We start from the raw sequence: 15385 nt of genomic DNA, 5'->3' as shown, positions 1-15385 counted from the left end.
GTGGTATTTAAAAAGCCCTGTTCACTGGTAAAAATTGTGTTTCATCTTGTTGCAATCTGTTTCAATGTCAGTCCCAGTTTAGTTCAATTGACTCTCCCCTAATAAGGAGGTTGTGAAAGGGTCTGTACAACTATGTGGAAATCATATGACTTCCTATTTTGAGAGCAGAAATTAATTACGCTTTTATTAACTAAGCCAAACCATCAAGTTCCAATAAGCAGATTTGTGGTTAAATGTCCCTCATTTCAGGCAGGAAGAGGGAGAAAAACATTTGCACTCAAATCCTGCCAGTACATCTTAAATGAATTCTGAATTTTTGAGAGAAAATAAGAGAGGGGTTTGCGCAGCAGACGTCAGTTATCAAATTTCTTTGGGAACTGAGCTTACTGGAAGAAATAATTACAAGCAGTAGAAATTCCTTTTGGAAAGACAGTGGTTTCTTAAGAGATTTCAAATGAGGGTTAAGATGTTAGTGTCCTTGTTTCGCTGCTGAGTCTGATGTGTCCTTGTTTGACCCTATTCTACCCCTTAGGATTTTATATTAAATCTCCCTTTTTTAGACCGAAGAGATTAAGTTCCTCTAACCTGTCAGACAGATTGAAGAAATTAAATCTCTAAAGGACATTCTTGGGCTAAATGAGTGGCAGTCAGACACCACATACAATATGCAATGGTAAGATCTACTTGGTATAATTCCTCACTGCCTCCTTTCCTGTGTAGTGCGGATGAGCAAAATCAGCATCCTACTAGGGAGTTAATAGTCTCGGTTTAAAATATTAGGCACTCTCTGTCAAATGAAAAGACCCTCAGCAACCTGTGTGGTTATCTTGGGGACCATGAGACAGACTGTCATCATGTTCTTGGGCCAGGACAATCCCCAGATCTCAATTCTTTTGAAAAGCATGGAAACCTCTGGACCATGCAGTTCAATCCCACACACCACTGCCCTCATCACACCCTCAACTGGAGAGCCCGCTGGAAGAACAGGATGAGGCTGAGCTGCAAATCTTTCCAAATAGTCAGACTGCTCAGCGTTATTCAGTGGGGGGACTCCTATTATGTTAGCTAGTTTCTAGTTTGAATATCTTGATGGTAATCTGGTGGAGGATGAACTGTAAAAGAGCCCCCTGATAAGATGCAAATACTGAACTGAAGCAGCACCGACACAGATCAGCAGCTGGTAGCTGGCCGTGCAACATGAGAGTGTGATGTAATCGCTGCACAAGATGGCAACAAAGACAAGACAAGCATCATTGTTTAAAACTAAAACAAGGACAATGTGGCTCTGCATAGGGACATTATGTTAGGTCAGCATGAATTATACACTTTACACAGTGCTTGCTGCTGCACTTGTGAAATGTCGCACAGACACACTCCTAGCATACAAGGAGGAATACAATAGTGAAGGCATCTGCATACAGGTTCATCCCCACATGCATCCATTGTTAGAAAGGCAAGTGCAAAGCACGAGGCGGGGTGTATGCACAAAGACATACAAGTACACAGGGACAACTTAGAGATTTACTAATGACATCAGCTTGCACGTCTTTGGAAGATGGAGGTTAGTATAGATTTAGTATCTTGAAAGCTAATCTGGGATATGGGGGTGGGGGGTCAATCAATGAAGTTGATTTCATACTTCCAATATATGAAATATATTCCAAGGTAATGCAAAGGAGAGGAAGGGACAGTGAGGATGGAGGACAGAGGGCTACACCATTGAACGTTAATGATTCACAGTATGGAAGTACTGCTCAGACTAGTTTGAGAATCTCCCTCTTATACGGCATAAGCCCTTCCTTCAGTCACACCCTTCCCTTCTCACCTAATAAGACCACAGCTCTTGCACAGCCCTAATGGCATAAGGACGTACTATAAGTACATCTGAGAAGTTTACAAACACGAGGAGAGCCTTCAGCTACTCCTGCCACACCGGTGGGCACAGATAATCAATCTCCGTGTCTTAAATTCTGATCCCGCCTCTCACCAGGCTCCCTCCAGGAGGACAGGTGCCCACATCTTGAAGGAGATTCTGATTAGTCTCTGAACACAAGGCATGTCTCCATCACGAGAATGTGCGCCTGTTAAAAGATTCTTTTCAATCCTTTTTTTTTTCAGTCGGCGGTCCGTTTCATTCCGACAGCTTGACTCAAGAGATCTCAACTGCACATAACACAGGTTAATTACTTTCCTGGTTGCTTACGCAAGTTAGTCCTTCCATAGTACTGATTTTGGGCCGAATTCGAATTTAAATTTAAAACCGAGCGGGTAAATACATCAACACGTACTGTGGCGAGTGGCCAGCTGACCCAAACCTTCTCATTGCAGTCTCCCCAGATCTCAATTCTTTGGGAAAATGCCAGTTACAGTCGGATGGCACAGTGCCACACTGCGCCAGTAATGTCTGAGGTTTGGGTACCAACTAGTGCTATAAACAAGCATCACTACGGATTGAGCCATTTAACCTGCTGGGCTTCTCAACCTTGTAATTTTCCCCTAAGACCAAGAAATTATAGTCAGAAATACCTAAACATAATCGAGCCATAAAATGGGATTAAGAAATAAAGACAGTGTTTGATCGGCTAGATTGTATCTAACTACATGATAGGGATGACGTGCCAGGTGCTGATAAATGCTGTCTGCCTGCCTGCTCTTGAACGGTGAATGTCATTTAAAAGGCATGTCTGATAAATATAAGAAAACTGCAAGAAGCAGTGATCTACATCTCCAGCATGGCCGCGCTATCTGAATTAAAGCTCTCAACATAATTAAAGGAAATACATCAATGCACACCACTAATAGTAGTGTTAGAAGTGACACTCAAGGTGACATATTTTAAATGAATGGGACAAGCACTTTCTAAATTTGAAAACACATAATCAAGTGTTGAGAACAAGAGTTACTGACTCCATCGTATGGTAAACATCAGTATCACCTTTTGGCATGAACGCATACCTGTAGATGCTCCAATTGTAGTGCTGAATACAAATCACAGCAGAGGCATGGGTGCTGTTAGGGCTATAAACCTCACCACACACAGCATTTCAAAATCCCTGGTTTTTCATAGCAGCATGTAATTATGGTGTTCAGTGAAATAAGAGCAGGACAAGGCGACCTCTTCAATGCTGAAAGATTCCACATGCATTCTGAATACAGAAACAGATTCATGTAAAACAGAAGAGCACAAGAAAGGTAACAAACAAGAGGGGCCATGCAGTTCATCTTAGCTCATTGGTTCAAGGATCTCTTGAATTATTGATCTGTTTTATCAACTTGGCCTTGTAGCTGGTAATCTGTATTGCACAAGTGGACCTTAAATTGAGTAGTCCTTTTAGCTGTCTTTGCCAAAACATGTCAAGTTTGTAAATAGTTTTTTTTTTAGGTTTTTAAACAGTATTTGTATCAGGTCCTGTGCTCAAGGCTAAACAGAGTTCCTCTATTCCAGGATCAGGAATCAGACAGAGCCAGATGCGATTGCTCAGGGTAGCAGGTCTAAAGATGCTATGGTACTCAGGGAAGCAGTATGGAGTGGACTCATAACTGAAGGCTTGTGGGTTCAAATCCTAAGTGGGACAGTGCTGTTGTACCCTTGAACAAGGTACTTTCCCTGTTCCAGTAAAATACCCACCTCTATAAATGGAAGCTACTTTGGATCAAAACATTGGCTGAGTGTAGTAATAATAAATCATTCTATTCTAATAACTAATTCTAAGTTTAATCTAAATATATTAAGCTATTAGCTACACTGACCTGGAATTTTAGTCACTGGTGAATTAACAGTAAAAGACTAACCAGAACAAACAAATTGAAACTGCATGGAACTGTGAAACCTTGGTGCTACCAGTTCATCTTCTAGTTAGAATGTATGAGGTCATGTCACCTCAGGAGTCTGTAGCCCTGGTGCTTCAGAATCTGGCCTTTACTGCAGTTAAGCCCTGAATGACTTCAATGGAACAGTTAGTAAAATTCTGCAGCTCTTTTCTCACTGAGCATTGAAAGCTGCCTGAAAAAGCCACAGTACTATGTCCCTCTAGGATCAGGGCTGCAGAGTCCAGGTTTAAGATAAGGCTGCACAGAACTGATTGATGTTTTTCCCAGCTGTAGGGGCTCCGAATCAAAATCAAAGAAACACCTTACGCGTTTCAACACCATTTCTTAAAGTAAAATATCGGCTTTGCATGTTTGTCAGTGTTAGATTAAATTGAAAAACAGACTTTAAACCAGGAAGATGCCTAAGAAAGGAATATTATTAACTCTTTCAAAAAAGGTACACACAATTTTACACAAAGCATAATTTTTAAATATTTTAGCTTCGCTGACATAAATGATCAAAATTTTCTAAAATGCACTTTAGATATTTAGAGATGTCAAGTTTTGTTTATTTTGGAGACAAGCAAATTTTGAATTTGATCCACAAAACTTTTGCATTCTTGTAGTAGGTTTGCCAAAACCCTTTAAAAATCTCTCCTTTTAACTGTGAGGCGAGTGAAATCAGAGATGACCTGTTCTCAATGAGACCTGTGGCAAAAGTGAGTGAACAGGTCAGAGAGCGATGGAGTTAAGAATGGAGTGAACAAGAGGGATGAGTGAATGAGTGAGTGAAGGAGCAAATAATAATTAATTACTTACACTTACTGTATATAGTTCTTTTCTGGACACTCCACTCAAAGCGCTTTACAGGTAATGGGGACTCCCCCTCACCACCAGTGTGCAGCCCCACCTGGATGATGTAACGGCAGTCATAGTGCGCCAGTACTCTCCCCACACACCAGCTCTCAGTGGGGAGGAGAGCAGAGTGATGAAGGCAGTTCATAGTGGATTATTAGGAGGCCATGACAGGTAAAGGCCAGGGGGAAATTTGGCCAGGAAGCCGGGGTAACAGGCCTACTCTTTTCAAAGGAACATCTTGGGATTTTTAATGACGACAGAGAGTCAGGACTTCAGTTTTACAACACCTTATGTAAGTAGGGATGAGGGAGTGACAGAAAATAATGGTCCTTGTCAAACACATTTCATGTGTGCGGTACAAAAGCACAGAAAGTGCTGCCGTCAGAATTTATGGGATCAGCCACAGCCGTAGGGCGAGCAAGCGATGAGCTGACGCTGGCTGCTCTGGAGGCTGGGACCGCTGAGGGCGATGAGCTCCAGGGCTGCAGGGAAGTATGAAGGACACATGCTTCACACATGGCGATGAGGGCTGCTGAGTCAGCAGAGAGGCAGGAGACAGCGCAGGCAGCTCCTGCAGGACCGCACGTCCGTGATGCAGCTGACCAGACAGAGGAGGCCACTGGTCTGCCCTGCGTGTTTAATCTGAAGCTGCTATTGCAGAAATCTGAGCCAGGCATTTACCACAAAATCCCAAAGACTCCACTTCAACATTTAGTTGACATTTTCACAGTGTTAGACCATTGTGTAAAAAAGTGGCTCACATCCCCATAGTAAAAAGGCTTAACCGTTCTTTCTGTTTTATATCAACGACATGAATGCTGACAAACTATTTCCAGGTCTTAGATTTACTGGACGTTTCAGTTCACCCATTTCCCTCTTCTTTCCCGACAAGACAACAATACAGGTATTTGAAGTTGAATTTGAGGTTTTGTCAGGATGCAAAACTGAGAGTCATCCCAGACAATGCAAATAATTGAAGTGGGACACAAGTGTAAATATGACAAAACAGATACGAAACAAATTTAACAATGAAGCATGGGTCATTGGTAAAAGTGTGGTTGAAATGAAATGTGACTAGAAATCCTAGTTAAACCCTTATGGATGTGAGGACATACTGGAGGTACTTCTACTCTTAAAACAGGGGCCATGCTTTAAGTGATTAATGTTCAAAGGAAGAGGACACTTTAGCAGGAAAGAAAAAAGTATTCAGGAAGAGAAAATTCAGAACAACAAAAATGATGAGCTGAACAGTAAGCTCAATTTAAATAAGAGATCAAAAACACCAATACTAAAAGATTTAAATACAATAATAAATGTGTTTAAAGAATATTTTATACAGGGGTTTACTAACTGAACATATCAGGGAACTGGAAATTCTGAGCTCTACTGACTCTTTAATATATACAATATAATATCCACTCATTGAAATCATAAAGACCATGTCTACAGACAGAGCAATGAGGATCATATGAGAGACATCTAAAGATTTTAAATCAAAGAGGCCAAAAGGAGAGCTGTAAATGTGCAGGATTACTGTGTCGGTCCTCATCCATATCTGTGGGAGGAGGATTTGTTCCTGCATGGTTGAGCTGTATGTTAGTCCTCTTTGTTCATGCAGCTCTTGATGAGATTCAGGTGAACTACTCCTTTACTGGAGACACTGATCCACACAGTCCATTGTGATAATACAAGAGACGCTGCTATCTTGATTGAACCACTGTGATGCAAAACTGCTGCCCCACGGACTTTCGAACTGGAATGAAATTTAAACCCGCTGAAGTCCTTCTATTCTGCTTGGGTTTTGTGATGATGCAACAGCCAGAGCAGGCTGTGTCATAAATAAAAACACAGAACATTGAAGTCAAAACGTTAAATATTCATTTGAAAAGGAAGCTGACATTTCGCATGATTTTCATAAGAACGTTTTGTTCTGCTGCGATTCTGGGCCATATCTCACAGGGCCTGTTCTGGAGAGCGATGGAGACCTCCTTCGTTGGCCCTGAGCAGTCAGGTCCATGTTTGCGCAAATGGTGACTGCTGTACAAGTGATCCTGAACACCACAGAGCCACGCTGGCTGAGCACTGTGGGATTGGGAATGACTTAGCTCTTGAAGCTGCAATGAAGTTCAAGCACTTGGAGTCATCAGGGAGAAACACACTGTACTGTGCCTACAGCTGCCAACTGTCCTGCGAGACACTGAGCGTCCAACCGCTCTGACAAACAGACAGGTGGCCATAAAGCCACCTGGCAAAACCAAATTGGAAAAAATTAACACAAAAAACCTGGACCTTTGTTAGTGCTTCACATTTTGGGGGACAAAAGGCATCCCTCCATCTCGGGCTGCTCGGACCAGATCGTTGGCCCTGGTCTGAACGTGGCGCATGAGCTCCCGCAAGGGCGGCCCGCTGAGGGTCTCCCAGAGAGTCTGGTCACTGTGGAGGGAGGTGGCCCACCTCTCGGACACGCATTGCGACGACAGGGCAGTGCGGGCTCTCTCCGGAAGCCTACAGAAAGAGAACCAGGCAGTTTGAAAGCACCATACTGTGCCTCATATTACGGTAAGACTCTTCAGGTAAAACACGAAACATGTCTTTCTACTCCAATGGTAATGAGTCATTCTGCCTCAGGAATCCCCAGACATCCCTGTAAATACTCCAGTCAAATCCCCCACTTGCATTTAATAATAAGTCTTGTTCCTGCTTCTGGATCTGCTGTTAGTCTAGTTTACTGAGGACATTTTGGGACACAGTGATAATTTGAACTTTTTTCTGTATCAGTGCAGTAGTTCATCTGTTCCACATGCTTGGATGTCTATAGAAAGAAACCAGGATCCCCCCGCAAGGGAAATGTTGATAAAAAGAGATTATAATGTTTAATGCTTTTCACTTAATAAAGAATAAAAAACTTCTATATTAATCATTCTACAAAATGGCCATGCTCCCATTTATTCTATTTTGTAATGTACTGAAGATGAGACATGGTAGGAGTCAGTATTGACCACTTCCCCATTGTGGGATGTAGTATCATACAGTATTTGACCTATTAGCTGGAACACAATGTGTTCATACCAGCATCAAGGCTTGCTGTATTGCACGCTGAGACAGGAACTCTCAACACAACAGTAGGAGTAGGACAGTAGCTCTTCCACAACAACATAGTAACTAGTAATGAGGAAATTAGCATAGACTCGATTGCGAAGGTTCCCTGTGATGTTAATATATGGTTTGTTGATATACACCGAGAGACAATAAAAATCCAGTTCGTAAGTGAAATCTTTTATGACTCCAGTAAGGCTCATCTGGTGAATTCATTTCTTGGTTCAGTTTATTAATGCAATAATTAGAGGAAATGGCTTCAAGCCACACTGGGATGGACTGGCTGGGTGGTACTGGATAACACGAGTACCTGCGGAGGTCACTGATGCCTGCTTACAGGTGCTCCAGCACAAGCCTAATATCCACAGTCCCATCTCGCACCCTTGTAGTATTAGACTCTGGCTCATTCACAAAATTAACACACAAAATAGTTGAGTTAGAGATAAACAGTACCCTTTTTCTGGTATCCTGCTTAAAAAATATTTCTCTATCTGAAGCATAGCTCTTGCTCTCTCTTGTATGATCCATATCATGTCACTAAGTGCAGGGCATAGATTACGCCTGATCAATATTCTGTGCATGCGATCGAGTTACATAGAGTATCCTGTAGTATGCTTATTCACCATCACCTGAATCCTGATACAGTGAGTAATTTTTAAAATGCCATCACATCAATTCGTTTTTAGATACTAAATTGACACAGTTCATATGATTGTTGCTTAGTACCATCCAAAAACAGGCAAATTTAGAATATATTTAAAATACATTAATATTAATGTTCACTATGAATTGAATATGTTATTAATATCTTAGGGGCAGATATTTTCTGTCAAATGTGGTTTATTTCTCTTAGAGAAGTAGGTGTTCATGCTGCAAGAAATAATGAGATAAAATGAACTGCAATTAAGTGTCTGCAGGCTTTGACGTATTTTCTTTCATAAATTGATTTATTACCCTTGTTTCAGCAGTCACTAAAAGACTTCAAGAGTCTTTTTTGTTATTTGTGAAAAGTATCACAATGCAGAAGGGCTAGCTTTTCTTAGACACATAGGCTTTTATACCTTGGTACAGTCATATTTGCGTTATTATTTTAGGAGTGTCAGTATTGTGGCTTACTGTACAGTTTGTTCACATGTGTCCACAGAGATACCCAACCCACAGCTTAAGAGACAGATCAGGCCCAGTCAACAATTAAGCTCATTAATTCAGTAAATGTTTACTGAGCTCCAATGTCTTTAGTGGAAGAAGTGGAAATACTTCCCATTTAGAAGCGATTATGAGGACCCAAAATGTTATTTAGTTTCTGTAGAAGTTCCACACAAAGCACAATTTCTAACTACTTTATCTAGCAGAAGGTCACTGGGAAGTTGGAGTCTATCCCAGCAAAAGATGGGTTCACCCTGCACAGGATTACATGCCCATCACATGGCATCACACAGATACAAACACACACGCACGCACGCTCAAAGTCTCAATAATACAAAATGTCAAGATATGTCAGTGTCAATGTCATGACAAAAATACAAGGGGACACCCCCGGCAGTTTCCCAATTCCCCTACTGTACCAGTATGTTTTGGGAGGAAACCAGAGCTACTGGAGGAAACACAGGGAGAACATGCTGTACAAACTCCAGACAGTCAGCAGCCCAGGTCCAGGACCAAACCCCAGGGCTCCAGCACTGCGGAGCAGCAGCGCTAAGCACCACGCCCTCTTTGGAAGTTCAAACCTAACCTGTTTGGCTCATGTCTTCTGTAAAACTGACAGAAACGGGCTTTTGAATGCATCTCTGCAGCTGTTTACTGTCCCCAACAAGAACCCCCTAAACTGGGACTCACCGGCCAACTTCTTCGATCAGCTGCGGGTCAAGTTCCTCTCGTCCATCGGAAGTTGCGTTCTTTCCACCTGCTCCCTGTGAGGACGAGAGTCGCTTCGTTTTAGCGCACAAGCCCGCTGTTCGACAGCCTGCACTCACGGACCTCAGGGTAGAGCTGACACAGCTCGTCTACCGGACGAAGCCCAGGTCAGAGCTGGGGGACACGGAGAGAGGAGGCTGAAGGCAGAGAGTCAGGAGTGGAGGAACGGTGGGAGGGGCTTAGGGATAAGAGCCTCACAGCTGTGTGGGACAGATTTTAGAAAGTTAGGGGGGGGTTGTGACTGTGTGTGATTGTGTGCAGTGGGAGTTGTCATTCCCAAAATGGAGGGAGTAAGAGGTGCGACGTATAGCACAGGGGTGTTCCTGGCTGAGAGGAAGTATTTACTATCCCTTAGGCAGAGACAGCTGGGAGACAGTCTGTTGCCATACATTTAAAACCTTGGAGACACCTGCCAACAGCGGTCACTGCAGAGGTGTGTTCCCTATTGACTATTCCTTCTCAAATACTAACAATTAAAGGAATTTACCTAATATAATTTTCCTTTTCCAGAACTGAATGAAATTAATTTGGAATTATCCTGCAGCCAGCTAATCTCCTCCTTACTAGGTATGTGTCGAATCATTTGTGGCGAGAGATGCAGTCCTTGCAGAAGCAGGTGCTATGAGCTGTAGCGATGCAGAAGGTTTAAGCAGGACCTCAGCAAGCTCTCGTGACCCACATGATTCTCTCTTTTGCACAGGAGTTGGAATGTACTGCATCCCATTTGTCATGTTGTTTCTGCTATCATAAATGAACGAATCAAATTTGATCCTACAAAGTTCTATGGACTCCACATTTTTTGCAACATTACATCCAGACGATTTCACATGAGAAATGTAGTCATAGTTTCCTAGATACCCCTTGAGAGTGGAAGTTACCAGTACCTCAGTGAACTCTGACTTAGATATCACATATTTCTTACTGTTTTGTAATGAATTCTGGAAAGCTCCTGCAGTAGCTGGCTGCTTTAGTTTTTTTGTGGCATGTGACCTCTAGTGGGGAAGTGTGGCAAAGCTGGACTAGAACTGAACTCGCCGTATTCTGAAATGCAATTCCATTATCTTTAAATACACAGGCACTGATTTGCAATATTTGTAAGTAGAACAGCATAAAATGACATATTTTAGCTAAAAACACACCAAAGATAAATGCAAGTGAATCTGTAGTCAGATACCAGACAGATTAGGAGAATTATACTATGAATCTTTTGTGGTCTGTTGTTCCTACAGTATGTAGTTGTGGAATGTATATTAAAGTGTATCTATGTTGTGTATTTAAGTGTGAATCAAAGGACAAAAACTTGACTTCAGATCTGTCCCTTTAAATGTAGAGTTTAGATCAAGGGGGGGTTATTAGAAAATTTTCAAAACAGCTACCAGACATCCCAATCTAGATAATATAACATACACAGATTTCTTAAAATACCTTAATCTAAGTTTTGATCAGAGGCAATTATGAGGGTATTTCATTACTCAAATGGTTAAAGTTTCTTCAATGGACTCCTTGAGCATCAAGACCGGAAAGAGCACATTCTGGGAGAACACTACTTTGCACAAAGCGAGGTAGGAATAAGACTTCTTAACAATGAGGCTGAAATGAACGTGCAGACAAGATGTTGTACTTACAGGTGGCATGGGCTGGCGGTTGAGAGTAAAACTATTGTTAAAGATTTGATTTGAAGTCAGTAGTCAATATCTGGCTGAAATTACAGATAGTATTCAGATGTTATCCATAATGTGAAGCTAACTACATCAGCTTTCATGAAACACCTCGATAAGATCCGTGCATCTGTTACTGTAGCTAGTAGCATCCAAGTGATCAAGAAAGTCTCCTCTTATATGTTACTATCTTCCTAAGAATTCTAGTGTTGATGACTGTGTTTCTGTGAATCTAAAGTCTTATTATCAAGAGCTTTATCATTCATCTATCTCCATGCTCACCTGTGGCTTTTAACCTGTCCTTTGGATGAGATGTAAAACCGAGGTCCTGATTAAACATCCCAGAGTTTTTTTTAAAAGAGCTACACCGGGGTCCTGGCCAAATTTCTCCTGGCCTTTGCCCATCATGGCCTCCTAATAATCCCCATCTATGAACTGGCTTCATCACTCTGCTCTCCTCCCCACTGAGAGCCGGTGTGGGGTGGGTGTACTGGTGTACTCTGGCTGCTGTCGCATTACGGTGGTGGTGGAAGGGAGTCCCCATTACCTGTATGCGCTTTGATTGGAGTGCCCAGAAAAGCACTTTATACAGTAAGTGTAAGGAATTATTATTATTCATCATTATTCATGAATCAAGGCCTGACGCTGGCCTGCCCACACGCTAGCCATGCTTTTCTGTGTCGGTACAAGGCTGGTAAGGGTGAACAGTGCCCATCCCAAGGTCTGGCTGCCCAGCGACACCATTTACAGTACCTGAAGCAAGTAGCTCAGGAGGTGCTGGGCTTCGCGGCGCCCTTTGCTCTGTCCTCCCTCGCAGGGCGGCCCCCTCTCACAGTCCCGGCCTGCGCGGGGGTCCCACCAGCTCAGCGCCCGCGGGGGCCCGTCGGTGTAGCGGAAAGGCAGGAGCCAGGTGGAGAGGGCGCGGGCGGCGGCGGGCGGGGCCAGCCCCAGCCCCAGGACCCGGTCCAGGTGGAAGCTCAGCACCTCGCCCAGCCCCCCCGCCTCCCTCACCAGCGCGCAGCCGCCCTCGCCGCAGTAGTCCCTCCCCGCCTGCACGGGCCGGGAGGTGTCCAGGGACAAGACCAGCCGGGCTCGCTTGCCCCGCAGGTCCAGCTGGTCCACCTTGCGGACCGAGCCCTTCCTCAGGAGGGTCAGGATCTCCCTGTCTCGGGGGCTCAGCCGGTCCGCCTGTCTCGGAGAACGAATCAACCGCTGCATGTCCTCGGGGGAGAAGCTTCCTGAGGTCAAGCACTTGTAAGAGCTCCACGCCAGCTCCCCGTTCTGGAACAGGTGCTGGGCAGCTCTGTGCTGCTTGGACTGACTGACTGGCTCTTCCAGCCACCTGGGAGAAAAAGGCCTTTAGTCGCAGGTGGAAAACAGTCAGAATGTAGGAAAATTAGGCCTTTTGAACAGGCGAGTTATCTGGAACATACAGGAGCAGGTTGCCCTTACAGTTCAACAAGACGCTGACTGGCATCGTTTGAAACTGACACCTGATGTGCAGGACCATTAAAACCAGGGGAAGAGTTCATCTGCAACATGCCCCCTCCACTGCTGATAAAATGGATTTAAATATGTAACTGGCTAAATGGAAAACGCACTTTACTCAAAGTTGAAAAATAAGACAGTCGCATTGGAGGGGAGAGAAAACCTAACACAGCACTGTGAAACAGGAGAGCACCAATCACAAGATGCAGATCACAGTTTCAGCTGACGGTGGTTTTCCTCAATAGGTATCCTCTGTTCTGGGATCTATGATCTATGCTGCGAGTCACTGGACTTAGAGAATCTCCCATTCTCATTCTTCCTCATGCCAACAATAGGGACTTTGTTCCATATACAGTATCTACACCTCTTCATGCCTGAAACCCACATTACCTGAAAGAGGTTATCACTGAACTGACACAAAGTCCAGGAAAACACAGTGGAAGTTATGTGCATGTGCATTTTAAACCAACAGGAGGCACTTCTTCACTGCTTCAGAGGCTGTGGGAGTCTGGAACCAGCTACAAAGCCGTATAGCCGAAGCTGAAACCTTGGCTTTCTTCAACTACTAACTTCCAAACTGATTGCATGGGCTGAATAGGCCTTCTCTTATTTGCAGCCTTTCTTATGTTCCTACAAAGCTTCCACCCTGCTGTGCTACTTGATGGTGAATGCTTACATTGGCTAGTATCTGTCTGTGATGTATCCTGATGCCGTGGCTAAATGAACTGATGAAATTGCAGCCTCTGCTCTGTGCTTAGTGTTAATGTTACCTGTCCTGGTCATTTCTCCCAGGGAGTTTTCTCAGGGGCTTCAGCACTGCTGCCTGCGTGGGGAGGTTCAGAGCAGAGGCCAGGTGCTCGCCGGTGTGACTCCAGGGCTTCTCAGCTCTTCTGTCCAGCAGGACACTCTGGATGAGGCCGAGCCCGATGGTGACCACTGCCAGCACACAGATACACAGCAGCATTGCCCGCCTCCTGGGCCTCGGCATGGCGCCCCCTCTGGAGGGGCTGAAGCAGGACAGTGACGGACCTCTTGCCCTGCTGCTCTGAGCAGACTGAGCCCAACACGTGCGGTACAGCCCAGGGAGACACTGTGGGATAAGCCAGTTCATACTGTATGAGGGCCGGAGAGTGTTAACAATGGACTCACAAGTCGAAACTCACAGGTCGCAAAATAAAAATAAAACGCCAGAAAGAGAATAACAGATTAGGACAGCCCAGGGAACTGCATATCCTGCTTCCTCGGTTTCGCTGCTGACACAGGTATTCTGTGACAGTTTTCTGTCAGTGTGATGCTTTTGAAAACGGTTCAACGGCGTTAGAGCGCCCTCAAGGCGAACAGTCGGCATAATTCAATTCCAGAACAAACTGCAAGCCCATCAGCAAGCTGTAACAGTAACTGAATCAGTAAGCTGTAAGGTACTTACCTCTTTCGAGCAGACCTTTATTCAGAATACATACTGTACAGCTCATTCCCAGCCGCCTCCTGTACCAGACGCAATAGCCTCTGCTCTGTCCGCCTGCACTTTGGACTAAACATGACAAAAGTGCCCCTTTTCTCGAAACCGATCTTTGACCGCTGCACTATCTTTGTCAGCACGTGGAGAAAAAAAAAAAACACAACTGGAAGCCTGCAGTCACTGACATGACATGACGACACCAAGCTGTTTCGAGCCAACACTGAGATGAATAAGTGTTAATTCATCAAGTAGATGTTTTAAAAATTGTTGTTCGTTTTATCCATGATCCGTTTTAAACGCGGGGCTTTCATTTGAATTATCGTTGCGAAAAAGGATCAGAAAACGCCCACCCCAAATGAATGAGGTGTGGGCCAGATCGAATTGATCATAATAAAATGCCACGTTCTGAAGCTATTAATAATTCATAAAGGAGCTGAGTGCGTTCTGTTTAATTTCGTTGTTTTTGTATGAACTGGTTTTGAAATGGGGGAGCATAGCAACTGTTTATTAATATTAGTAGAAACAGTAGGACTATATTAGCACTAGTTGTAGTAATGTATATTGTAACTGGAAATGTTAATTGCCTTATGTAATTAAAATGTTGATTGCCTTATGTAGCATTGTAATCATAACATAAATCCCTAAACACCCTGGCATTAAGCGATTGTAGTTTTATTTGAAGAAAAGGGTCCCGTTCCACTAGCTGATTTGCAAGTGCCACGCATCATATATTCTTTCCACGGATATTAGGGATTTATTTTCTTATTATTGGATTTAGTGTAATCTGAAAAATCCATAATATGCATTTTATTTACACACGCCAGAATCTATTCATTATTAAACTCATTGCCATTACAATAATACAGTATTACAGAAACAAACCACATCGAAATAAAAAAAAATGCATACCCGCTTGAAATTAAAGAGTCAAAAAACAAATTCCAACATTTTTGTTAGCGCAAAAGACAATTATAATGTTTCGTAAACGTTTTTAAATTGATGAGAATTTTTTATCTATTTTCTATGGGTTATTTTAAATCGAGCCGAAATGAAGAGCAAAAACATAAAAAAACATGTGAAAAGTTCATACTGATTGTTGCTT

At 43.4% G+C, this 15385-nt stretch overlaps 1 protein-coding gene across 1 annotated transcript; it reads right to left on the bottom strand.

Annotated features, from left to right (window-relative positions):
- Positions 1-4331: 4331 nt before the first annotated feature.
- On the bottom strand, positions 4332-14721 carry LOC107079972 (Golgi-associated kinase 1A-like). Its single transcript, XM_015367943.2, has 5 exons — positions 14251-14721; positions 13595-13914; positions 12090-12678; positions 9601-9674; positions 4332-7173 (listed from the first exon to the last, which is right to left on the bottom strand). Exons 2-5 carry the CDS (start codon positions 13810-13812, stop codon positions 6963-6965), a joined length of 1092 nt encoding a protein of 363 aa, XP_015223429.2. The 5' UTR covers positions 13813-13914; positions 14251-14721; the 3' UTR covers positions 4332-6962.
- Positions 14722-15385: the final 664 nt, after the last annotated feature.

Source organism: Lepisosteus oculatus, chromosome 20, assembly GCF_040954835.1.
Source record: "Lepisosteus oculatus isolate fLepOcu1 chromosome 20, fLepOcu1.hap2, whole genome shotgun sequence".
Lineage (NCBI taxonomy): Eukaryota > Metazoa > Chordata > Actinopteri > Semionotiformes > Lepisosteidae > Lepisosteus > Lepisosteus oculatus.
This window is presented reverse-complemented; position numbering and strand designations above follow the sequence as displayed.